General features: G+C 32.5%; 2 protein-coding genes across 13 annotated transcripts in view; both read left to right on the top strand.

Moving 5' to 3' along the window:
* LOC148615040 (uncharacterized) overlaps positions 1-10,368 on the top strand; it is a 45,626-nt gene extending 35,258 nt beyond the window's left edge. For 6 of the 12 annotated variants that reach the window (XM_088589643.1, XM_088589649.1, XM_088589647.1 and 3 more), the window contains 8 exons: positions 30-44; positions 1,014-1,078; positions 1,765-1,975; positions 2,662-2,758; positions 3,198-3,271; positions 5,059-5,124; positions 6,290-6,404; positions 8,229-10,368. In XM_088589643.1, coding sequence (XP_088445769.1) covers positions 30-44; positions 1,014-1,078; positions 1,765-1,975; positions 2,662-2,758; positions 3,198-3,271; positions 5,059-5,124; positions 6,290-6,404; positions 8,229-8,346 — 761 coding nt within the window. In that variant the 3' untranslated portion in view covers positions 8,347-10,368. Of the gene's footprint in view, positions 1-29; positions 45-1,013; positions 1,079-1,764; positions 1,976-2,661; positions 2,759-3,197; positions 3,272-3,609; positions 3,676-4,004; positions 4,023-5,058; positions 5,125-6,289; positions 6,405-8,228 lie in introns of all 12 variants that reach the window. The other 6 variants (XM_088589648.1, XM_088589655.1, XM_088589646.1 and 3 more) reach the window with 5 other exon arrangements.
* Positions 10,369-13,734: 3,366 nt separating this feature from the next.
* On the top strand, positions 13,735-24,066 carry LOC148615041 (deoxyribose-phosphate aldolase-like). Its single transcript, XM_088589658.1, has 8 exons — positions 13,735-13,815; positions 16,384-16,481; positions 16,987-17,134; positions 17,387-17,485; positions 18,752-18,886; positions 20,444-20,572; positions 22,188-22,300; positions 22,732-24,066. The coding sequence occupies exons 1-8, from the start codon at positions 13,785-13,787 to the stop codon at positions 22,936-22,938; spliced, it is 960 nt and encodes a 319-aa protein (XP_088445784.1). The 5' UTR covers positions 13,735-13,784; the 3' UTR covers positions 22,939-24,066.
* The last annotated feature ends 865 nt before the right edge of the window (positions 24,067-24,931 follow it).

The following is a 24,931-nucleotide window of genomic DNA, read 5'->3' on the forward strand; positions in this document are numbered from 1 at the left end:
AATGAAATCTAATATTTTTTTGTATGTAGATTTGTTTTTGGAAGGTATAGTATTACTGCATGTTAACTAATTCAGTTCTTTATCCAGCTGTTAAGGTTTGGTCATAACATTGTACTTGAAAATTTTATTCTTGGTCATTGATTATAGAACAAAACAAAAGCAATAGACAAAGATATGTGTCAGTGATAAACATTGAAAATTTGATAATGGCATGAATAAATCAAAGTTATATCAAGTATTGAGATCGGAAGAAAGTTAAGCATTTAATTTATACAAATAATAGTGTATTGGAAATGACAAGGAATTTAAGGCTTTTAAGGTCTTCAAGGGTAAATACCTTTTATGTTTTATTATTATTTATGCATGATAAATTAGAAATTAACATACATGTATGGTTACTCTTTATTTTGGTGGTTAGGGTTAGATGAAGGGGTTGCATGCTCTGGTAAACATTACTGAGAAATTAACACATATTTAACCTTGTGTTAGTGGTTTGGAGAAGATAGAGAATTTGCATGCTTTGATAAACATTAAAGTTAAAAAAAAATCAGGATACCATAACCCACTTATTGACAATTTATGTAAAACTTTATATTGCTTGGATTATCCTAGGATTAACCAGGTTTCATAGCATGGGCTATTTTTATGGTAAAGTGATTATTCATGTAATGGAATCAAGGCAACTTATGCAAATGTACATTATTATGAATACCAGTATAATGGAAAGACCATAAAACATGAAACAAACCACATACAGACATCAGGTAGAAATATCTATATACAAAAAAAGGTCCACACTTGGAACTAAGTCTTATTGGTCCTGTCAATAAAGCTTACAATAAGGTAATTGCTGATTACTGACAAACATTCACCTCTCGGCAAAATTCCCACATACTTATTATGCAAAATCGCTTACAAATACATGTACACATTTCTTAATGTCATTCAAGCAAATTTACAGTTGCAATTTACTTTAATTTTACCTACATTGTATGTAATGCTTTTTTTTCCAGTTGATGAGTTTTCTGACTCCGATGAAAGTCATCTGTCTGCAGACACTTCAATGAGAAAATCTAAGGTTTGTTTTCGTGAATATTTTATGCAGGATTTTCATCCAAAAAAAAAATTATATAGAAGATCAGTGGTTCACAGATAAAATCTTGAGTAACTGAAAATATTTATAGTACTTTAAAAATAGTATAACTAATAACTCTAATAATGAGCATGCTTCTATATGTTTTCTTCTTGAAATATTAGTGATTTACTATACAGACACTTTGTGAGTGAGTGGTATATATAATCGAATCACCTTGTCTGTCCGTATCTCTGTGATTCCTGAACTCAGCTGCCAATGGATGAATTGATTTTAAATTTGGTGTGTGGCTTTTTATAGATGGGAAATACATTTAGCCATTTTAGCCATTTTGGGTGCTGTTTGTTATAATCTTCTGGAATGAGTGGTGTATACATAGCACAACAGACTGTGCAACATCATGCTTGGTCTTATCATGTATTTGAGTATAATGGGGCAACTGCTTTGCCGTACTGTGTATAGTGACGTTTCGGGGCCAGCTGCAGTCTGCCCTTTGGTATGAGGGTTTCCTTGTTGTTCATTGAAGACCAATGGGTGGCCTTGGGCTGACATTTTCACCTCATTGGGGATGCTGTCTCTGACATATACACTATACCTATTCTAGTTATAAATGTATATGTGTTAACTAGTATGTGTATCAAAGTTCAAACCAAAATTTCTGTTTCATTCAGGAGAGACGAAATCTTACAGAGGAAGAGTTAAACATAAAGATAGCTAAAAGAGTTCAGTCTGCAGCCCGTAAACAACTGAAACAGAAGGAACAGAAAAGATTAAGGATTGCTCAGGAAATACAGAGACAGCTGGAAGAAGTTGATGTTAAACAAAAAGAGTTGGAAGAGAGGGGTGTCATTGTGGAGAAAGCATTGAGGGGAGAAGGTGATGGTATGTATACTTAAGGAGGGAGAAGTATGGAGGAAGCATTGAGGAAAGAAGGTGATGGTATATACACTTGAGGAGGGAGAACACAAAAATATTTTCAAAAATGAATTCTTACTCAGGTGAAAAAACTATTCACTAATTAATGACGTACGTTTAGATTTACAGGTAGATTTCCGGTATAATTATTTATCTGTTTATCTATTGTAATTACTAGTTTTAACTAAGAATTTAAAACTTCCCAAGCATTGATGGAAGTAGGAGACAAGATGAGAAAGAGTGTCTGGTGGTCTCAAACACGGATGACTGAACATTTTTGTTAAGCCAAATTATTTATCTTGTCTAGATTTTTTCCCCATTAAATGTATATAGTTTGACTCCTAATGAATTAAATTACTCAAAACTCAGTTGTTGCAAAGTAGATATATGTCACACGTTTTAAATTATAAGCAATGAAATTGCTCAATTATCACTTGATATGATAGTGCAACCTTTGATCATTGCCAAGTATTTAATCTAGTTAGATTAAATATTATAATATCCCCCTAGTGTTTGTTTTAGTTCAAGAAAATTTAGATCCATGTTCAATATACACAGATATACTCATTATTAAATAAGAGACTTAAAACAAAGGTTTTCTGTACAGTATTGTGTTTGGTTCTCATTGATAAACATTGTATATTATTCTATAGAGGCTGGAAGAGATGAAGCTGAGTTGATGCAGGAATGGTTTAACCTGGTGTATGAGAAGAATGCTCTGGTCAGATATGAATCTGAACTGATGGTCAAGTATGTTATACATCTAAACAACTTCATATTGTCAGTTTATTACTATTGTCATGATTTAATGGGGCAGTTAAATAAAAAAAAGGGTTTAAATGTGTATTTTCAGATAAGATTCATGAATTTTTTAACCCCATGAACCTAAAATATTTCAGAACCACAAAGAAAAAGAACTCCTTTGAAATAGTATTAAAAGTGGTTGCTGTTGTTTTGTTTTATTTGGTGGTTATTTTTAAAATAACAAATTTAACATTATCAAGGTAGGATATGTTTCTCACTGGATTATAACTGCTTTTGTGGAAAGCTTAAGCTTTTCAAATGTTTAAGACAAATATAATCATTTTTTACTTTGTATAAGGAACCTAACATTGTATGAGCTAAAGTAGGTGTTTGTGTAATATATATTTAAATTCAGTAAAATTTGTACCATCTTGATTAATTGTAGTGCACAGTACATGGAATTAGAAGACCGCCATGGTAGACTGGAACAAGAACTAAGGGAAAGAATGGCTATAAATAGTAAGTTTTTATTTGATATAAAAACTTGTATTTGTGCATGTCCTGAGAATGGATGAATAAAATGAAAAGCTTAACTGTGAAATGTTCTATATGATTCTCTCAGTATGTTCAGTATGACTACACTGCTTGTTGACTGAATTTTTTTTTTTTTTTTAAGTTTTTAGAAATTGCATCTTGTGCATGAAGAACTAACATTTTGAAGATTTCATCTCCAAAAACTTGATAGAGATCTTTATGTGCACAAAGCATAAAAAGTATTTTCTGTTCCACAATTTAGTATTTTTCTTTCAATTATTTGTCCTTTGAAACTGATAAAACCAATTATATATATATTATAGGTATTTTGAGATTACAAGTACAGGACTGTCCTTTGTCTGAAATGTTTAGAAAATGTGCCATATATGGTAATGTTTCCCACACTATCACTTCTAAGGTCAAGGTTATTTTGGGTAGTTGGTTTGTGTATGGGTTTCTTGTTACTTGTGGTACTTTGGATTTTTATACACTTTTCACAATTTTTAGGATATTGACTTAAATAATAAGTTCCTTTAATTCCATGTATCATTAGTATTTTTCTTGTAGGTTAAAATAATCAGGTGTCATGTTTAGGTCTACTTTAAAACAGAGTAAATAAATAATATCAGTCAATATTGTGTGGGAAATGTCCATTTTTGGCACATAATGGTTCCTTCTTACTTGATAATAAATAAGAGTAACTTCAATTTTGTTTTAGTTAAATTGCTTCTGAGAGGTACATTATACACCTGCCATTGTGTTTATGTGTGGTGATATTTCACCATTGTGTCTGTTCACATCCATATATATACTTGTAATGTTTGTCACACAGTGACTGAATCCTTTCACTTTTAAAAATAAAAAAAAATGACAAACTAATTTAACTTATTATTTCCCAGTTTAAGGGACAAAGTTAGATAATCTTTAAAATGATGGCAAAAAATTAAAATAAGTAAAATGTTTATAAATACATAATGAAATATTGCAAGATTTATTTTTTTCAACATGAAGTAATAGCACAATCTGATCTACTTGGCCATTTTTGCTACACTAAAAATATAACTTTGGATGCTGAAAGGAGAATTTCATCTTGAAAAATTGTCTAGACCTATAGTGATATGCGTATCCACCATGTGGTGCTTAAACTTTATTAAAATATCACTAGAAGTAAAGTAAAATAACTCTACCAAGAATTTTGACAGGAAGTTAGGAGCTGAGAAAAAAAGTAATGGTAAAAAAATCAACCAGTTTAACTAAAATTTTTGAATTGGATTGGACAAATTTGTGACAAATTCTAAAGCTTCTCTTTTGTGTAATGAGAAATGTTGAGTAGTTTCAGATTAGTAATAGCATTTTCATTTACAGTGTTAGTAAAGAAAGGGTTCAGTCCTTATGCATTTCTATGTCTGGTTCTAGGATATCAGTTCAGTTCAGTGTTTGATGAGTTTATGGTAAACACATTGTTTGAAGTGTTTGCACACAATCATCTTAAAGTTTTGACAGCCATTAAAGCTTGCTAGGCTGGCATGGGTTACCTCCCTTATGTCATTTCCTGTACCATTTTGTATGTTTGTGGTGCAGTAGTGTCTTGTTATAGTCATGCAGAATCTTTGTACACAGTCATATGCTGTCACAAAGTGTTATAGTAATTTATAAATAAATGATCAGCACTTTACTCTCATAATGTTACCATTCAACACATATGTACTTGAGAAAAACATTTCTATAGAAAACAGTTGATGATATACATGTACAATAATTTTGTGCCATAGAAACAGGACGTAGAAGTAACAGGTTCTCCACCAGTGAAATATCTGAGGTTTATTTTCCTAAGAAGTGTGAGTTCTTCACTTCCTGCTTTGCTCAGAATATCTCTCCATATTCACCAGATTATCTTTTCATAACAATCATACCTACTTCCTTTATCCTCAAGTTTTGTGGGTTTGGTTCCTGAGTTTTATGGATTCACCAGCATATGAGTTTACTACACATGTATAGTGTGAAAAAAAAATATATGTACTAGTTTGTTTTTAATCTTGACATCACCTCTTGAATTTCTGTTTTGATAATTACTAAGAGAATGATGAACTTAAGCTGTAACTTGAAGAATAAAAAGATGGGTTTAGTTTACGTAACAGCAAAATTTAAATACAAGTAAAATTTTAAGAATATTAACCATTACCCATCATACTTGCTCATCTTGGTGTGGCTGATATCTTTTTTTTTTTGCTTTGTACAAAAGATTTTTTAATAGGTAGTGGTAGTACACCATATTGAAATTCTCTTTTTATGTGTTGATTCTTTGCTGCTTTAAAATCAATTTATCTTTGCATTGACTTCAGTATAATACATATACAAGTAGGTATAACATCAGTTTCTCACATAATGCATACTATTTTCTGTACATGTGTTTCTATAGTAGATGCTTGTATATAACAGTACTTTGGAGTCAATTTCTGAATTAACTACAATATCTCAGGTCATCCTTAAAACATTTTCAAATTCCATTATATTGTACAGATTTCTAAAAATAAATGATTTTAGTAAGATTTAGGGGTACCTATAAAATGTTAAATGTGATTTTTTTCACACTATATGTGGTCCCTTAGTTCCATATGAATTAGAACTATCATTGCCATGGGACAAATTGCATTTTGTAAGTCCAATAGTAAAACTATTATGTCTATTGATAAACTCTTCAGAGTAAGAATTAAAGACTTTGTAATGTTGACATGTATTTTACATTAACATGTTAGAGTATATACAGTTTAGTTCAGTATTATTTTGTTTACAATATATTTTCATTATTTAGTAATTGCTTAGTTTCAGAGAAAGTCAAGAAAAAGATAAAAAATTAAATTTATATCTTGAATCTGATTAATTATTTAACATCTTTACTTTTTTTGATTTTTTTTTTTATTAAAACTTGGCTTGATCTGGTGGTAGAAATTTTAATTTATTTTTGCCTGTGCATGATTTTATTGCTAACCTGTTGATTTACAGATGAACAAAAGACTCCTGAACAGGCAGCGGAGGAAAAACGTATCCTTGATGAGCTGCTAGAAGTTGTTGAGGAGAAAAATAATCTTGTTAAAATGATAGAGGAAGACCGTGTCAGGTATTCAGTGGCTTCATATGGAAACCTAATCAGAATTTATTGTATATGTATTATTTGTATACATAATGCTGTATCTTTACCCAAACTCTTTTAAGGGTTATACATTTATCCTGTCTACCTTGTCTCAAGAGAGAATTTTGACATTTCTTTTTTTCAGCCCCTATGAAAAATCATCAACTACATGTTTCTTGATATTTGGTACAATGTTTTGATGTGGTAAGTTGCTATACTGCAACTTTATTGTCCCCCACCACAATGCAATGGAGGGCCCTAGTAATGGTCTATCTATCTGTCTGTCCACCACACTTGTCTTCTGGGCACATTTCCTCTGAAACTGCTTGAAGAATTTATTTCAAATTTTATCAGATTGTTTGGCACCAAACCTAATAGATTGTATTTCTCCACCATTTTAATTCAGCAGTTATGGTCTTCCTGCTTTGACCACTACTGTGACACTTTGGAGTTTGTGAATGCAACTCCTCTGACACTCCTGGGTGGATTTTGTTAAAATTTTGTAGGAATGTTAGGCACACTACATTAGTTAGGTGACTTGGATCATTTTTGCATTGAACATGAAAGTGACATTTGGTTGACGCAAATCTTCTGATGCCTCTGAAGGATTTTGCACAATAGGTAGTTGATCATAATGCACCATAACTTTGATTTGGCAAATTTTACAGGATTTATGGGATATGAAACTTTTTCTTGCCTTGAGCACTGACACTTCGTGGACACAGTGTTTCTGATACCTTTGAAAGAATTTTGTTCAAATTTTGTAGGATTTTTAGGCACAATATATAGTTGCTCATACTGCACCATCATTTAGATTTGACAAATTTTGTGGGAGTTATGGGACTTTATCATTTCCTACATTGAACAGTGAAATATAACTGTGTACCCACCTCATCTGAAACCACTGGATGGATCTTGTTCTGAATGTTGTCTTTGTGGACATATTGTTTCTTTGACCATAGAGATAATTCCTAGTTTAGTTGTAAATACATATATATTGTTGAAGTGGTAAATCTCCAAATAACATAGTGATTTCAGTGATGTGCATATTTGTATTTCTAATGGGCCTTCAAATTTTGCTGTGGCTGAGAACATTTGGCTACGTGCAGCAATCATGTGTTACTTTATTACCGTATAGTTATCCCCTGAACAACTGAGAACTTGTTATACTATTGTAAAACTATTGTACCATTCAGTCTTTCTGTTCTTTTGTACAATCCTTGTAAACACTAATATAAATAGCTTTCAATAGATTTGACAACTTGGCTCATACTTAATAATTGGCACTCTTGATTTTCAAGTACAAGATCATAGTGGGACTCAAATATTCCATTAAGATGGCATGCTACAAACTTTGTTATTATTATAACTGAAACTTTTTATGGTTTTTTGAAAAAAGGGGTGAGATTTTTCATATTGGATTAAATAATATTTAAGTACCGGTATTTTATTGAATGATTAATAGTTTTGCATGATTCATACCTCATTCCTTGATCCTACCCCATTCCTTGAGGATAACTTTGATTGTTTCTATACAGTGCATGTTTTGTAATAGTTGTTAAAGTGGTTTTACATACTTTTTCATAATTCCAGTATCTGAAACTGTTGTGGTAATTTTTTTTTTGCAATTGTTCAAGAAGACCAGCATTATTTTTTCAAATATTTATGTAACTATTAAAATAACAAGATTCAATGAAATGTTAATTAGAAGCTATGTTTACCTATATCAATAATTGCATTTTTTGGCATGTAAATACTTTATTTATGAATAAAAAACTTTCATATTAATAAATATGATATGTCTATTTTCAGGGAGCGTGAAGAAGACAGGGACCTTATGAACATGATGCGTGCCAAAGGCTTCGACTTGGAGCCCATTGATCATTGTCGTCATTTAAAGAACTCATCAGGATTCCCATTATCATGTTAACAGTAGACATTCACTTGTGACACGTTAATAAAACTGCATGACTTCAGAGGAGATCACACAGTACTGTCTGCAGAAGCTGTCTACAGAAGCTACCTTAAAAGATGACTGTAATGATGTTTAAAGTTATGCCACAATCTAGCTACATTCTACCCGGACAGACTCATAATAAGTGGATAGAAACTCTAGATTTTAAGTGCCCTCTGATTTCTTGTTGATAGTTTTAAGTCACAAATCCATGCAGTTGCTTTAAATTGTCTTAGGTCATTGTGTCAGTGCATTAGAACAATTAGTTATGATATTAACTGGGAAGAATCTCATAGATCTTAGTGTTTTTTTTACTGTAATCAGAATTTGAAAATGACTAATGGTTTGAATTCAGGTTAAGTAGGAGTGTATATAACCATTAGTAGCATCAATACATAAAATCATCATTTAATGTTTTCTAAAATAGGCTTATTATCTTTGTAACACAGAAAATCAGTGTTAGAGCCTTCTGTGAAGGACTTATGTGCAATGTTTTCATTGGTGTAAGTATTCATGTACAACATGTGTGTTTGTTTACAATTTTGAGGAGGTGTGTAGTGTGTGAAAATGGAATAACTCTATTGAGTAGAATAGTAGAGAAATAAGTAGCAGGTTTATTGCTTCATGAGATTTGCTTTGGTAAAAAATACCTCTGGTATGCAGATATTGAACAGCAGTTTTCCTGGTAAAGTTACATTAAAATTGTCATTGTAGAGTTAATAAACATTATATTCTGTAATCAGTAAAAAGGAAGGTTTTTGTTATTTTGTTCTTTGTATGTTATAAAATATTGAGAGATAGTAATAGATGCCCAACTGTTTGTGGTTTTTTTAAAGTATTAATACACTGTAAGTGATTAAAGGTAAAATAGAAGTACATTGTCATGTATTAACAATCCTATGTTGAGTAGATTGGATTAACATGTAATTTAGTTCACATATCACATTTCTATGGTTAGTGATCAGAATTTACAACTGTCATTTTATGACAGGGTCACCTTTGGGTTGTGGAAAATATCTATAAAAATTATATTTGCTTTAGAGAATTAAGCATGTTTTTGTTTGTTCACTGCCAAAAAGAGATACTTTCCTTTTGGGTTTTCTTTATTTGTTTACCAGGTAAATCTATGTGTTCAAGAATAGGAGAACTCTGAATATACACATTCTTATGATCAGTTTCATTAAGACATATTGTAAACGTTAAAATTTTCAAGAGGTGATTTTTTTTCATGTTTTAGAAGGTCAAACCTTTTGTTTGGGGGAAATTTTTGCAGCACAATCTTGCTGTCTGGGTCTTCTGTCACATCTCATAATTCCAATATCAACACCAAACTATTCAGAGGGGGTTATTTTCACAGATTTTTTCTCAGCACAGATGTAGGGAAGATAACCCTTCCCCACGTAAAAATTTTCACCTTTTCAGTACTGTCATTTTAACAATTCTTATAAGTGTACAACTATGTTTTAAATTTTATGGAGAAAACTTGTCTGTTACTGAGTTATTTATAAACTATTTATTGTATATCTCCATTATTTTGTTATTGTCATTAAGTTTCATTTTTATTAAGAATCTAAAATACATTATGCAGTAAAGAGTTATACAGAGACATTTGTGCTATGTTGCACCACATAGTTTTGCAGATTTTAATTCATTTTAATTCAGTTAATTGAGATTTTGATGTATCTAGGGTAAGATTTTTTTTCTATAGCATTTGTTTCAATAGTCTTTTTCTTTCATTCAGTTCTGATTCTGTTTCTTCAAAGTATTGAACTGTAATGTTCCACTTGCATTTAGGCAGTAATATATTCTTAGACAGGGAACCAGTAAAACAATGAGCATATAATGCTGTATGGGTGTGCTACGATTTATTTATTTTTGCATCGTAGGTTTAATTTGACCTATATGTCTAGTCACATTTTGGTTGTACAGCGCTTGCGTATTTATTTTGTATATAGCTATCAGGGTTGTGAAAAATGACCATTAAACATGAAAGAAATAGTTGACTTAGTTTTTAACTCATTTGAAGGATATTGTAATTCCTCTGTTTACTTATCACTTATTCTGTCACACCTCTGTGAACGGTAGATCAACATCCAATTGATTTTGGAAAAAAACTTGCTTTGACTCTAGCTGATTCTGGAAGCCTTTTGATTTTCAAGGTTACGGAGAGGAGATACTGTGCCCTTGATATTGAAAAAAAAACTTGCTCATTTAATTCAATTAATACAGGAGATTAAATGCAATGAAATACAATATCATTATTTCAGATACTTCAAAACAGATATAAATATCATTAGAAGATCAATTTATACTGTATATATTGTACAGGGATGGTCAATCAGATACATGTAGATTCACAGGAAGTTACAAATGTCATAAGATGTATCAGCATCCACTGTTCTCTTGTACACAATACACCACATTAGTAGGAGAAAGTTTGTCCCTTAGCTAATCTTGGTCAACAGTTTGTATTTGGTTCTTTTTCCAATAGAAATTGTGTACAGCTCTTCCCTGCCACAACTTTTCAATAACAGACACTGATATTTGTGCGATTACATGAATATTGTTTGATCTTTAAAGTTTCCATAGCATTAAAGAAGGTTGGGATTGATTTTTGAAGTTATGGCCCAACTGTTTTTGAATTAAGGGCCAAAATCAATCATTTCATAGAATTTAACTATATAACTCTGGTAAAAGCAAATGGATGTCTAGAATCAAGAACTTTCTATACCGGAGTTGATTTTTGGGGGTTAATACTTGAACAATCAAGTAATGGGGGCGAGATCGCCTGGTATCAAGTTCAAGGGAATGGGGTTCAGAACAACAAGGGAAACAAGCATTTTTATGGTGTCTGGACAACTTGACTACTAGTATAAGTGAAAAGATTCTAAAAGCAATTGTACCTCAGAATGCCAGACTGGGATTGATTTTGGGGTCAAAAAGAGGCCATTAGTTCCTGTATCAAATCACAATAAAAATCTGACAGCCATATGAAGCTTTTATACTGTATCCATGCTTGCCCAAAATGCTCAAGGATTATTAATGAACTAAAGAAATCATTAAAAAACATTTGCAGTTGTATAATGATATGACTCTTGCATCATCAGACATCTGCATTGTCGTCCTCGTTAGGCATCATCAAAAATGTCATTCACTAGTATGATAATTAATGTATTAGTGTATAGATCTCAATAAAATTATACCACAAGGTACCATTCAGCAATAAGGAAGCTGGGATTGATTTTGCTGTTCAGGACTTGAACTGTTAGGAATTACTAGATTTTTCCTGTAATCCAGACTAACTTGAACAAATTGTTTGAGTATTAAATGTCATATGTGGGATTAGTTTTTTGGAATGTAACTTGAACCATTTAGGAATTAAATAAGGGCCAAAACAGACACTTTCCTGATGAATATACAATAACGAGTAATAATGTATGGATCTTTTTGAAAACAAATCACAAGTTGCTTATGATTCTTCAAAGCAAGGCTGGGATTGAATTTTGGGGATGTAATGCTTTAACTTTTAGGACATTGGAGTAACATTATAAGGTTTCTTTTTCTTATGGATTCAATGAGTTTAATAGGGACTTACCATTTTTTTTTAATGTTGTTTTTTTCTACCATGTACAAGGAGAATCAAATAAATGATAACTTCCTGGTAAAAAAAGATCACAAACCATTGGAAATTTACGGGGGGAAACTGGTCAGCATTAAAAGTTGTCATCAACTATTTATTTCTATATTGTCAAATAGCAAATTTAAAGTCTGTTAACCACTTTCATTCTTAAATATCAGAAAAAAAACTTAATTGCCATCCAAATTTGTAGCTGTATCAACTGTTTCCAATAGTGCAGTGTTTGTCCTTTGCATTAATATCAAGCTTTGCCCTGGGAAGAATTATTGTATAACTTCAGTATCTTTATCTGCAAATTAAAAGATTAGTCCAAAACTTATGGTTGATTTTCAGTCTTTATAAATGGAATGACAAAAGTGACAATGTATATATGGCTGCATTATGTTTTTTGTATTTTATTCTGAATTCTTATGAACTAAATATATTTCTAACTATACAGCTATCTTATAGACTTGATAATGGAACAATCATTTAATTTTGCAATAAAAAGACAGGAAGACAATTCATGGTTTAAAAAATCCAGAATGAACAATTGGGTAAAATAAAAAGGCAGCATGCAAGTAGTAGATAAAAATCATGATCTAGTTTGAAAACAAATTAAGGACAGGCTAAAGTTAAAATAAAAATTTCAGGTCAGAAATTTTACCAATTAATAATTCAGGACACAAGATTTGTTCCAGCCCCCATCACCCCCACCCTTTCTAGAACCAAACGGTTGCTCTCTAACCAAAAGAAAAGATTATAAATAATATACTAGATTTTGGGGAAGACTTTGCTAAAACATGTTAAAGAGCAGTCATTTGAATACATTTGAACTTGAGGTAAGTAAAGAATTAAAGAGTGCAACGTAGGCCATTTGAAGGTTATCAAGGTACAAAACTCATTCAAATGTGAAAGATATCCAGGTTAATAGGTTCAAAGGCAAACTATTGCAGGACAATTTCTGTGCAAAAGGTTGAACTTCGGTTAAATTGTCAAGGTCAGAGTGTACACTAGGTTATTAAGGTATATAATACACCTTCATGGTGTGATATATCTTATTGCCTGAGGGTCAATGTCAAAGGATAAAATAGAATTTTTGCAAGAGAGTGAGAATACTATAAGGCAGCAACCATTTGATGTTCTGAGGTTGGCTATGTTTTTTTTTCTGAGACCAAACTTTTTTTTACCTTGAATGAAATTAACTTGTATTTTCCAGGGCCAATAGAAAACAAATAATCTATTCACCATCTATTGAAAACAATTTTTTGTCATCTCACTATTGCGTGGCATCTTTCACATTAACAGCATGATTTTTTTAAAACAAACTTTATTTTTCTCTCAAGCGATAAGTCAAACTCATATTTTCCACTTTTCTAGAAACAGACTTTTTACAAATAAAAATCCATAGCCCTTCCCACCCCACCCCACCCCCAGAAAATCAAATGGTCGCTGCCTGTTAAATATATTAAATTTATGTTGCAGTCAAATCACCTGCAATTTTATGATTTACTTGTATGCTGAATTGGCGATTTATTATTCATGACCCTCTGATCTGTGGTTCTTATCCCCATTTTTGTTGTTAATATGTGGTTCTTATTTCTCATAATAATGTCAGTGATATAAAGTTTTCTAAAAATACAATTTGACTTAAAATAGTGAAGGTCGCGGTCAATATTTTGAATTCAAGGTCACAAACTATTAAAATGAACACTATATCGTAGATTTTCAAACAACATCAATTTAGCGTTTGCAAGACCGAAAAATACAAGCGTCTTAAAGATTGTAATTGGTAAACATGGCAGACAGAAACCCTGGAATTGACTTCGGTAAAAAATAACTTTACACAACGTTTTCAACATGCATGCGTTAAGTTAGGCGTGTAGTTTTGAGCTAAACTGAAGCGTATAACGAATTTTCATTTAAGTTGCCACTGTCATTGCGGTTATAAAGCAAGTAAAATGAGTGACCCCAATTCATGTCCGTTTTCTAGAGCATGTTTAATGGAATAAATGCTTATGTTGAATATATATGAAGCGGGTGCGACCTGTAACAGTACGTAGTGTCAAACCAGAGTAGCCAATCAAAAGTTCTATCTCTTTGGTTACGGACAAAAATTGATAAAGTATTAATTTCTATTTTTATACTGCCAGTAGTGCAGTACTGGTCAGACAGGATTCTCAGGGAATAAGCAGTAGCCCATGGCTCCCAGATTTAAAGCTGGGCCACCAAATTTCAGGGTAAAATTTAGTTGAATATATAGAAAATATGGAACAAATATATAGTCTGGGCTACCAGCTTTCATTTCCTAATTTTTAGCCCTGATTCTGATGATAGTCTCCCATGGCGCCATAATTATTTGGACTCGTCAGACAGTTGATTTTACCACTTTCATGATAGAAGTAATTCTCACCAATCTTCTTCTCAAATTTGTAACATGAGACAGGTGATACCTGAAATGCTATGGAAGAAACAGTTATAGTGGGTTAACCTCACTCTGGTGGTCAAAATACAAATCCTCCATTAAAAATTCACATCATCAATTGATGGACATGTTTTGTTTCTATACAGATAGCCTGGATATCTATAAAATGTCAAAAAAAATTATGATGATTTGAAATGCTGACCTACTGTAGGAATGCAGGTCTTTTTCCAGGATTTTGAAAGTTGTCACTTTCATGTGAGAAAATGAGGACCATTTTTATGGTATATTTTTTTAAAGTACATGTAGTAGATAAAACATCTGATAATATGGAGTAGGCATTGCCTAAATTAGTGAGCACCATGAGCTTTACCATACGTGTAGCATCTGTGAGACACTTAAAAATAATAAAGGGCATCAAAAACCTCTTTGCAAAAGGGGTAGGGTTCTGATGAGAATTTTTGTTTTATAAGTGTAATATTTTTATTGATATTTCAACAGCAAGCAACATCAATATTTTTATTTGAAAATCTGCCTTGTTAAATAATGGGGGAATTTTTTTTATTATTATTTTTCAATGAATGAGTAAAATGTTTTTCCAAAATCCCAGCCCCATCCCCTGTCCCACACTTTCAAAATGGTTGATAACTTTGTAGCACTTCACCATACTTCACATTTTTCAACCTTTAAGAGCATCTCTAGCAACATCCTTTTTAGTTTTAGGGGGTCAGATTAATTTATACAGATACCGCAAATATTACAGTCTTCCAAGGATGGTGGGAATATTTTACAGATATCATGTGTTGTAAATAAAATTCAGATGCAAATGACAGCTGCAAATTCCAAAAAGAAAACAATTGCCTTCCTATTTTAGAAAAGCTATGTTTTGATTTGGATAATACATTAAGTGTTATGTTTTCCAGAGGCGGGTTGGGTTCTTGACAATACCTGTAACTAAAAAAACGAAGTGATACCTGAGTAGTGACCAAATTACCTGCATTAGTTAACACTCAAGTTTGATGTACAAAAATAAATGAAAAATAACTGTTTATGTCATTTTGTTACAAAGTTAACAAGAAGTAAAGGAATTTTCCCAGCAGAAATTTTTACCAGCATTTTCATAGACCTTTAATCATGTGCATTAAAGTCAGGCTTGAGGTGATCAAGAGCTTGACACTTACTCCACTGTCTATCACATGAATGATTAGTGTGATTGTTAGCACAAAATGTTGACACCTTTTGAGTCTTGTATACAATCAGGGGTAATGAAATTGTCATTTTCGTCACTTGAACCGGTGATGAGCTTATAGCTCTTAATGTTTTTTGTACTTTCAAAGATAGATGAGACTAGATTATTTTTGTCATCCCGAAAAATTTTTTGTCAATGATGAAAATGGCATGTGCTAGAAAAATCACTGTACATTCAATCTATATTGAACTATGCTGTTGCTTTTTGGCTGCAGATCAATGATTTCTTTTTTTTAAAACTTACCTATTATATTTGAGAACTACTGGAAATTTGGAAACATTGAGATATACATGTGACCAACTAAAGTTTTCTTGAGTCTACATATTTCATGCCATACATGAAATCTCATTTCCGGCAGTAAATTTTTGAGCAGGGCTTTGTATTCCAAATCTGTCATCTACCAAATTACCAGCTTTTCTGGCAAACATCATGATTAACTAGACTCGTTGAAGGGAAGAATTAAGATGCAAGCTTCATATTTTTTAGTTTTATGTAATGTAAATTGTAGCCATTACAATATTCTGCAAAAATTTTTTTGCAATTCTTTTGAGTTTTTCCTTAGCAATGGAATCATTTAATATGTGATAGAGATACTATGAAATGTCTTATAAAAATCTTGTCTGGAGTGAAGCACATGTATTTTTTAAGGTTGATCAGTTATTTTAGATTGATTTTTTTGGGTGTCAGTTAAGCCAAAAAGCATACATGAATTTCATCAATTTCCAGATGCAAGTTGGTTGGAGAATGTTTATGTCAATTTACCAGCAGTGAAAAGGAGGGCGGAAACTTTAGGAACCAGGAGATGTGTGAAGAAACAGTGGCAAGTGAGTCATTACAGAAATTAGACATTTCATATTCATTTTGTTCTAATATAATATGTTAAGATTTTGAAGAGAAAAAAACCAAAAAACAATGACATAATGTGGAAAAAAATTGAAAGTTTTATGCCATAATTAAAATTAAGTTTGTTTCCCCTTATCCTACCTACCCTTAAAAATTGGCCTTTCCCAGATAACTTTATTGCCATTCTCTGACAAAATTCTAAAATTTTCAAAGCAACATTTTTTCATTTCCTTGATCATGGTTTTTATAGCATCATATGAACTTTGGGTATTTTTTAAAAATATTTTTCCCCTACTTTCCTACCCAAAGCAGGAGCTGTTGTTAGGTAAGGGGAAGTGAACATTATTTTAAGTGTGGCTTTAGAAGATTTTCTTTTTATTCTATTTTTTAAGACAAGTTTCATTTCATATAAGCCAAATATGGAAGAATAACCTTAATTGAAGAATAAGAAATTATCATTAATTGTGTTTAATTTCTATTGTTTAGTCTGCCTGGTTGCTTAGAGCTGTTACATGTATAGATCTGACTACTTTATCTGGAGATGATACTGCTAGTAATGTTAAACGTCTGTGTTTCAAAGCCAAAAACCCTGTCAGAGATGACCTCATTAAGGGTCTACAAATGGAAAATGAAGGTATGAATTTTACGAAATGAAATTATTTTTATTCATTATGCAATATGTAGAAAGATATCTGTTTATGGTATTCAGTTGTAGGCATGATGATTTGAAATATTACAAATATGAATAATGTTTAAAACTTATTAATTTAAACCTGAAAATACAAGTATTGATTCCCTCCATGTAGTATTTTAATTAGTATATGTATGAGTGAAGGTCTGGTGTTATTTTTTTTTTTAATTCCCATTGTCAACTTTCCATTTTCAGGTATAACAGTAGGAGCAGTTTGTGTGTATCCAAACAGAGTTGTTGATGCTGTAAAAGCCCTGAAAGCAGCAAATGCTTCACATATACCTATAGCTTCTGGTAAGGGATGATATGCTCCAACTCTTGTTGTTTGTTTGTCCATTTGTTGGGGTTTAACACACGAGCAGCAATATTTCAGCTATATTCAGGCGATGAACATGAAGTGGATGATAAAATGAATATGAAATGATAAATGGGATGGGACATAAGGATAATGGGGTCGACAAATTTTGATTGCCACTGAAAAAAGGGGAGAAGTGGGTAGGGTCAGCAATTTAGCCTCCTGTGGCGGAGCCCTATGGTTCCTACTCCAGGAGAATACCACAGTAGGGTTCTTTAACATGCGAGGAACGTGGCATCTTCCCAACACGGTGCACCACTATGGTTTGCGGTGAGGTTTTCCGTATTATAGCCTGACAACTCCAGCATGTAACACATCAGGGTTTCTCCATTCTACCACCTGGGGCACACAACCCAGTTGCTCTGTGGGCAGAGTGCCCTAGCCCCCGGCTAAGGTTCTGAGCACTATTTAGTTGCCTTTTACGACAAGCTTAGCGCTGCTGCAGGCCTATTCTTTTGACACTCGGACCTGCCCAGGGTTCAACTCTTGTTGTAATGGGCTTATATCTACGGTAGATAGGAAGAAATTTTCTTTTGATGAGGTTTTCCATATATCAAGGACAACAAGTCTTTATTAGGCAGTCAAAATTATGTGCCATCTCCTTACAGAAGTTATTGTCCTAAGAGGTCATTTATTTTGATTTTTGTTGTGTTTGGCTTCTATATTAAAAAACATAATGGATAGAAATTAACTTTCAATTGATGAAATGTCCTTATGAAAAGAATTACAGAAGTTTCATTTCAGTTTAAGTTGTACAACAATTCTTTGAAACAGTTGAGAGGGTACGTGTGTCCATTTTAGTTATCATGAAGACTTAGAGAGTGTTGGTGCATGACATGTTCATACATCACACCTGGTAAGTGATCTAAAGGCTATATTTCTCAACAGATGAAATATGAAGCAAAGTTACTGCCATAATCTCTCAAATAAGGTTGAAACTAACAATGTCTGGCAAATACCATGTATTATAAAGTTATTAGGTTTCTTCAAAATTTGTTTTGAAAGTTCTTCTACTTGTCAGGGAAGTTGTGGGTTCAATCAATGGCTGAGTCACATTATAGACTTACTTCAAAATGAGTACTCACTGCTTATCTACCAGGCCTGTGGTCAGAATTACGTGTCTGAATGGGATGACGTGTTTTCCCTTGGTGTGGCAGACAGGTACAAAGCAAGGTCTTACAAATACTTGCAATTTTCTGTTTTAGTGGCGACAGGATTTCCTACAGGACAGACACCATTAAAGACGAGACTTGAGGAGATCAGAACTGCTGTTGCTGATGGGGCTACTGAAATAGATATTGTTATCAACAGGGACTATGCATTGACTGGAAACTGGAGAGGTAATAAATACAAACAAAAGCAATAATGACATTGGTGATATTTCCACTGCACTAGCATCCTAAATGTCGAGTAATAATTTATTTTTGTGAAGAAAAGGTGTGAACAAAAAATAGTTTTAGCTTGGTGCACATGATACAATTTGTCTTATATGAGTTTTGTTCTATGTAACAAATATTCTCAAATCCATAGTAACAAAACCATGACCACACTTCAGAATCTAACTAATAAAGAAATATAACAAGACAAAGACAAATCAATCACCTCTTGACAGGCATCTGTGGTGGGGTTAAAGTAGTTCTATAAGGCTTTAACCATTGCCCTAAAATATAAGGTCAAAAATGAACTGAAACAACAAACACTCAATAATATATCCAATTCTCTCCATGAAATACCTCAATATACATCATATAAACAAAATGATATACCCACTTAAGAAAGCTCCCATTTACAGGAAACTAAAAAATAGTTAAAAGGGAAAATGGTTGGTTTATAGTAAGTCTACATGTATGTTATGGGCATTATGATAAGAATGAATAATGTTCATGTTGTTTATAGTAATACATGTTGTATTTGACTACAGGTGTTTATGATGAATACATGTCCATTTTGTTTATAGTAATACATGTTGTATTTGACTACAGGTGTTTATGATGAATACATGACCATGACCTTTATTATAGTAATACGTGTTGTATTTGACTGCAGGTGTTTATGATGAATACATGTCCATGTTCTTTATAGTAATACATATTGTATTTGACTACAGGTGTTTATGATGAAAACATATTGTATTTGACTACAGGTGTTCATGATGAATACATGACCATGACCTTTATAGTAATACATGTTGTATTTGACTACAGGTGTTTATGATGAATACATGTTGTATTTGACTACAGGTGTTTATGATGAATACATGACCATGAACTTTATAGTAATACATATTGTATTTGACTACAGGTGTTCATGATGAATACATGACCATGTTCTTTATAGTAATACATGTTGTATTTGACTACAGGTGTTCATGATGAAAACATGTCCATTTTGTTTATAGTAATACATGTTGTATTTGACTACAAGTGTTTATGATGAATACATGACAATGACCTTTATAGTAATACATGTTGTATTTGACTACAGGTGTTTATGATGAATACATGTCCATGTTCTTTATAGTAATACATGTTGTATTTGACTACAGGTGTTCATGATGAAAACATGTCCATTTTGTTTATAGTAATACTTGTTGTATTTGACTACAAGTCTTTATGATGAATACATGACCATGACCTTTATAGTAATACATGTTGTATTTGACTACAGGTGTTTATGATGAATACATGACCATGACCTTTATAGTAATACATGTTGTATTTGACTACAGGTGTTTATGATGAATACATGTCGTATTTAACTACAGATGATTATGATGAATACATGACCATGATCTTTATAGTAATACATGTTGTATTTGACTACAAGTGTTAATGATGAATACATGTTGTATTTAACTACAGGTGTTAATGATGAATACATGTTGTATTTGACTACAGGTGTTTATGAAGAAGTTAAAGCCATGAGAGAAGCTTGTGGAGAGGCCCATCTGAAAACAATTTTAGCTACAGGGGAGCTTGGAAATATGGTTAATGTCTATAAAGCCAGTTTAGTCTGTATGATGGCTGGTAGGTTTTAAATGGACTTACCTGTCAACATTGTCAGTTTAGTCTGTATGATGGCTGGTAGGTTTTAAATGGACTTACTTGTCAACATTGTCAGTTTAGTCTGTATGATGGCTGGTAGGTTTTAAAGTGGTTAATGTCTATAAAGCCAGTTTAGTCTGTATTATGGCAGGTAGGTTTTAAAGTGGTTAATGTCTATAAAGCCAGTTTAGTCTGTATGATGGCTGTATTGATTTAGTAAGGGATATTTGCATGGATATCTTTTGATTATTTGTTGGTGCAATAATTACAGATTATTACTGATAGTACATATTGTTTAAAATCAATAATTAAGTTGAAATGCTATCCATGTGTTCTTGTGTCTTACGGATGTTATAGCATAATGCAAGCAAAATATTGAAATGATTGTTAATCATGTTAATCATAAAACACAACTAACTCATATCTGTTACCGGGTAACCCTTTCTCATTGGGAGGTGATTGATTTTTGGGGTTTAATGTCCGAGCAGCAATATTTCAGCTATATTCAGACGATGAACATGAAAGTGGTGATAAAATGACCATGAATCGATGAATGAAAAAAGGGATGGGACACAAGGATAATGGGGTCGACAAATTTTGATTGCCACAAGATAAAAGGGGGATGGGTAGGGTTGGGCAATTTAGCCTCCTGTGGCGTAGCGCAAAGGTTCCTACTCCATCAAATACCACAGCAGGGTTCTTTAACGTGCGAGGAACGTGGCATCTTTCCCAACATGGTGCACTACTATGGTTTGCAGTGAGGTTTTCCGTATTATAGCCTGACAGCCCCAGCATGAAACACGCCAGGGGTACCCCATTCCACCACCTGGGGCACACATCCCAGTTGCTCTTTGGGCAGAGCGCCTAGCCCCCGGCTAGGTTTCTAAGCACTATTTAGTCGTCATTTACGACAAGCTTAGCGCTTCTGCAGGCCTATTCATTAGACACCCGGACCTGCATGGAGTGATTTTGTAATATTAAAAATTCATTATTTAATATTTCAAAATATTGATTTTTGTCCACTTTAGCTTGCCATACACATGCAATTGCTCTACATGTCACAGTAATAATTAGGCAATAAACAACAAAGTTTTATTATGAAAATAATCAACACAAGGAACCACCACATGTTATGGAATTTCATTTAATATATGTTTAGTTTTGTTCCTATGCTTTTATTTCCATGTGTTAGTGTTCAAATTTTGTAACAAGTACATAAAAGCCTAAGAACAAAATATGACATTTATCAAAATAAAAAAATAAACAGTCAACAAAGTTTATCAGCATTAGTCTAGAAATAGATCTGGTGGGAATCATGGGGAGCTCCTTGATTTGGTTTGAGACCAAATCAGTTATGATTCATTATATATCATATATCTTGATTTCAAATTCATATATTTTAAACAAAACTGGAGCAAATATTGCAGACTTAATCCCATATTTTCAAGTCAAAATTTAAATCTCAAAAAGGCTAACATCCAGGAGTTTCCGGGAGACTTTGCCCCCAGCCCTTCAACATCAAATTAAATTGCTTTATTTTAGTTTGATGTTTTGACATAGAATATGTTATGCACTTAAATGTATAATTTGTCTTTAGGTGCTGACTTCATAAAGACATCAACTGGTAAAGAAGGAGTAAATGCCATATTTCCTGTTGCCTTGGTGATGGTCAGGGCCATCAGGGAATTCTATCAAAGGACAGGTTACAAGGTTATTCTTGTTATAGATACCATATAGGGGAAATGGCTGACACAGAGAGATCAGTTACATGTCCCTATCAAATTATTTGAAATTTTGCAACCAGTAAAATATATTTTGGACATATCATACTGATACTATCATCACATGAAGGCTCATATCTCACCCTGTATTTCTTTATATTTTATGTACTAAGCATTCATAAGTTGTTTCAGACTTGAAATACCAACCAATATATGTTTTTCACTGATTAATTTGTGCACAACTTTTCTATTGAAAAACAATGCAATTGTCACTTGCATAAGCTGGGTTAGGTGTTTATTCCTTTACTGTGGGTTGACCATGCATGTTTCCGTCTGCCTGTAACTGTTGAATTACTGCAGTCATTCAGTTGAATTATTCAGATTTGAAAATACCTTTAAAATATTTACTTTGTTTGTCAGGTTGGGTTTAAGCCAGCAGGAGGAATAAGAAGTGCCAAGGATGCCTGTACTTGGTTGATACTAATGAAAGAAGAACTTGGTAATGAATGGCTAAATGCCAAGATGTTTCGACTAGGTGCTAGCTCTCTCTTGATTGACATAGAGCGACAGCTGTTTCATCAGGTTTATGGTCGCTATGCTGCAACACATGAAATTCCAATGTCATAGACAAAAGATACTGAAGAAATAAAAGTATGGTTGTGAAATGTGTCATGTGTTGAGGAAGGTTGAGGCAGCACTTTACAACTGACCTAGTTTGTTGAATCTAGTCTTGTTGACAATCCATGAATTGAAATAATATTATCTGGGTATAAAATCTCTTAATTGATATCAATTATGAATGCTGTGTAGTACTTGTATTGTTTTCTAACTTACCCCTGCAAAGTGTTTGTATCTTTTGTTGGGCACTTTATTGTATAAACCACTAACATTTTTTTTGTACCTGCAAGGCTTTATATCATTAGTCACTTAATTTTTTGTATCAGTAATTTCCTGATTTAATGATGTCTGTTGAGATGCATCTCTCCGACACAAGAATTACTGTTCACCTGCTTTAATTATTTTAGTAGTTTTTATAAAAATCAGTCAGAAGGTGATTCATGCATGTCAGAAACCCACCTAAGTCACTTTTATTTCTTTATCAGAACAGGTCATATAACCAGGTTTGTAATTCAGTTGTTGCACTGATGAGATAAAAACTATATACATGAAAATGTGAATGAAATTGGTACTTAGCAAGAGTTATCATTCTTGATTTTCTTTGATTTGGTTGAATCAGTGGGGAATGAATGCATGTTTTCTAAAAAATACAGATCAAAATGCAGAAAGGACTATCGTGACATGAAAATATAATATGTAGAACAACAAAGCATTATTTGTTCCATTGTTTTTTTTTACAGTATGAATCTCCCCTACCATAGACAGTGTTATATATGGAATGGTTCCTAACTGTTAGATTGTTAAGGATTAAAAAATTGTCACTACATGTATTTGTTTTAGATGTATATGATGTCATTTATTAGGTCGTGTATAATCAGACAAAATCATGGTAGATATATAAAGGTTAAGCTTTATATACAATATATCCTAGTTAAAATGTATGTTTATGGGTTGAGGATATATATGTTGAGGAAATATATTATATTCAGGTATGCATGCACATGTAGGTACTTTTTTAACTCTTTACTTGCAGTATGATTTAGAATACTCTTTCATAGGAGAAAATCTCTGTTATAGATTTGTTTTGTCACAAATTAATTAAAACATTCTGTCAATAAATAAGATTATCTTGGTGAAGTATTGTTTGACTGTTGGATGTTATTATACCCTCCATAGGAGATGTATGACAATCACCTTGTCTCTCCATGTATCTTCTAGGTATTGACTCCTTTTGAATTCTTCAGTGCTTTCTTAGAAAATTTATAGATGTACACGAACATGATAATTGGTGGATGCTTGTTTAAGGAGATACTTCAACTGAATAAGTGTTGAACTATGGACGTTCAACACTTTATTTTTCACTGGAAATATGAAAAACTATGAAAAAAAGATAGCATTCTTCCAGAGGACGCTTACCCTACCGGTGCACCTGGTCCATACTCTTAGTTTTTAGTGGAGTCCGAGTTGCTCATTTACTTTTGTTACTTTGTATGTATGATTTTAGTTACTTTATGTTCTTTGTTGTATATGTCTGTTTTCCATGTCTGGTCTTTGTCCCTGGATTACATTCTTTTGATTACCGCTATAACCTTGGTTCCCTTGATTACTCTTCCAGTAAGACATACATTCTAACAAAAAAAATTAAAATAACCACAGCTATTTAATTATGTTTTATTATTTGATGATATTGTGTTACTATTTAGTCTGAAATTGTTATCTTCTACAAAACATAGTTTCTAAATTATAACATGATAGCTTTCAAAAAAAGGGTGTATTGTCAGAAGTTAAAGAGCAATGGAGTTCAAACCACTAAGTCTCACTTTTCTATACATGCCTTGTCAGTTTCACCATTTTCAGACTTAATGTAGGGTTTTTTTTTTCAATTTTATACCATGGAATTTAGACTTTCTCTCTCACAATATCCTGTGACTGTGTGGCCTAAATTGACAAGGAAGGCTGTAAATAAGATTTCCTTAATATGATGACTTTATGACATGAACTG

The sequence above is a fragment of the Perna viridis genome, chromosome 6 (genome assembly GCF_037379345.1).
Source record: "Perna viridis isolate PV_CMFRI_1.1 ecotype Kerala chromosome 6, ASM3737934v1, whole genome shotgun sequence".
Classification (NCBI taxonomy): Eukaryota; Metazoa; Mollusca; class Bivalvia; order Mytilida; family Mytilidae; genus Perna; species Perna viridis.

What these genes read in the sequence shown, in the direction of transcription:
- LOC148615041 (XM_088589658.1), top strand. Translation starts at nt 13,785, where the DNA reads ATGGCAGACAGAAACCCTGGAATTGACTTCG. An exon ending in ATTGACTGGAAACTGGAGAG is followed by an intron (nt 18,887 to 20,443) that starts GTAATAAATACA and finishes ATTTGACTACAG; the next exon opens with GTGTTTATGAAGAAGTTAAA. An exon ending in ATCAAAGGACAGGTTACAAG is followed by an intron (nt 22,301 to 22,731) that starts GTTATTCTTGTT and finishes TTTGTTTGTCAG; the next exon opens with GTTGGGTTTAAGCCAGCAGG.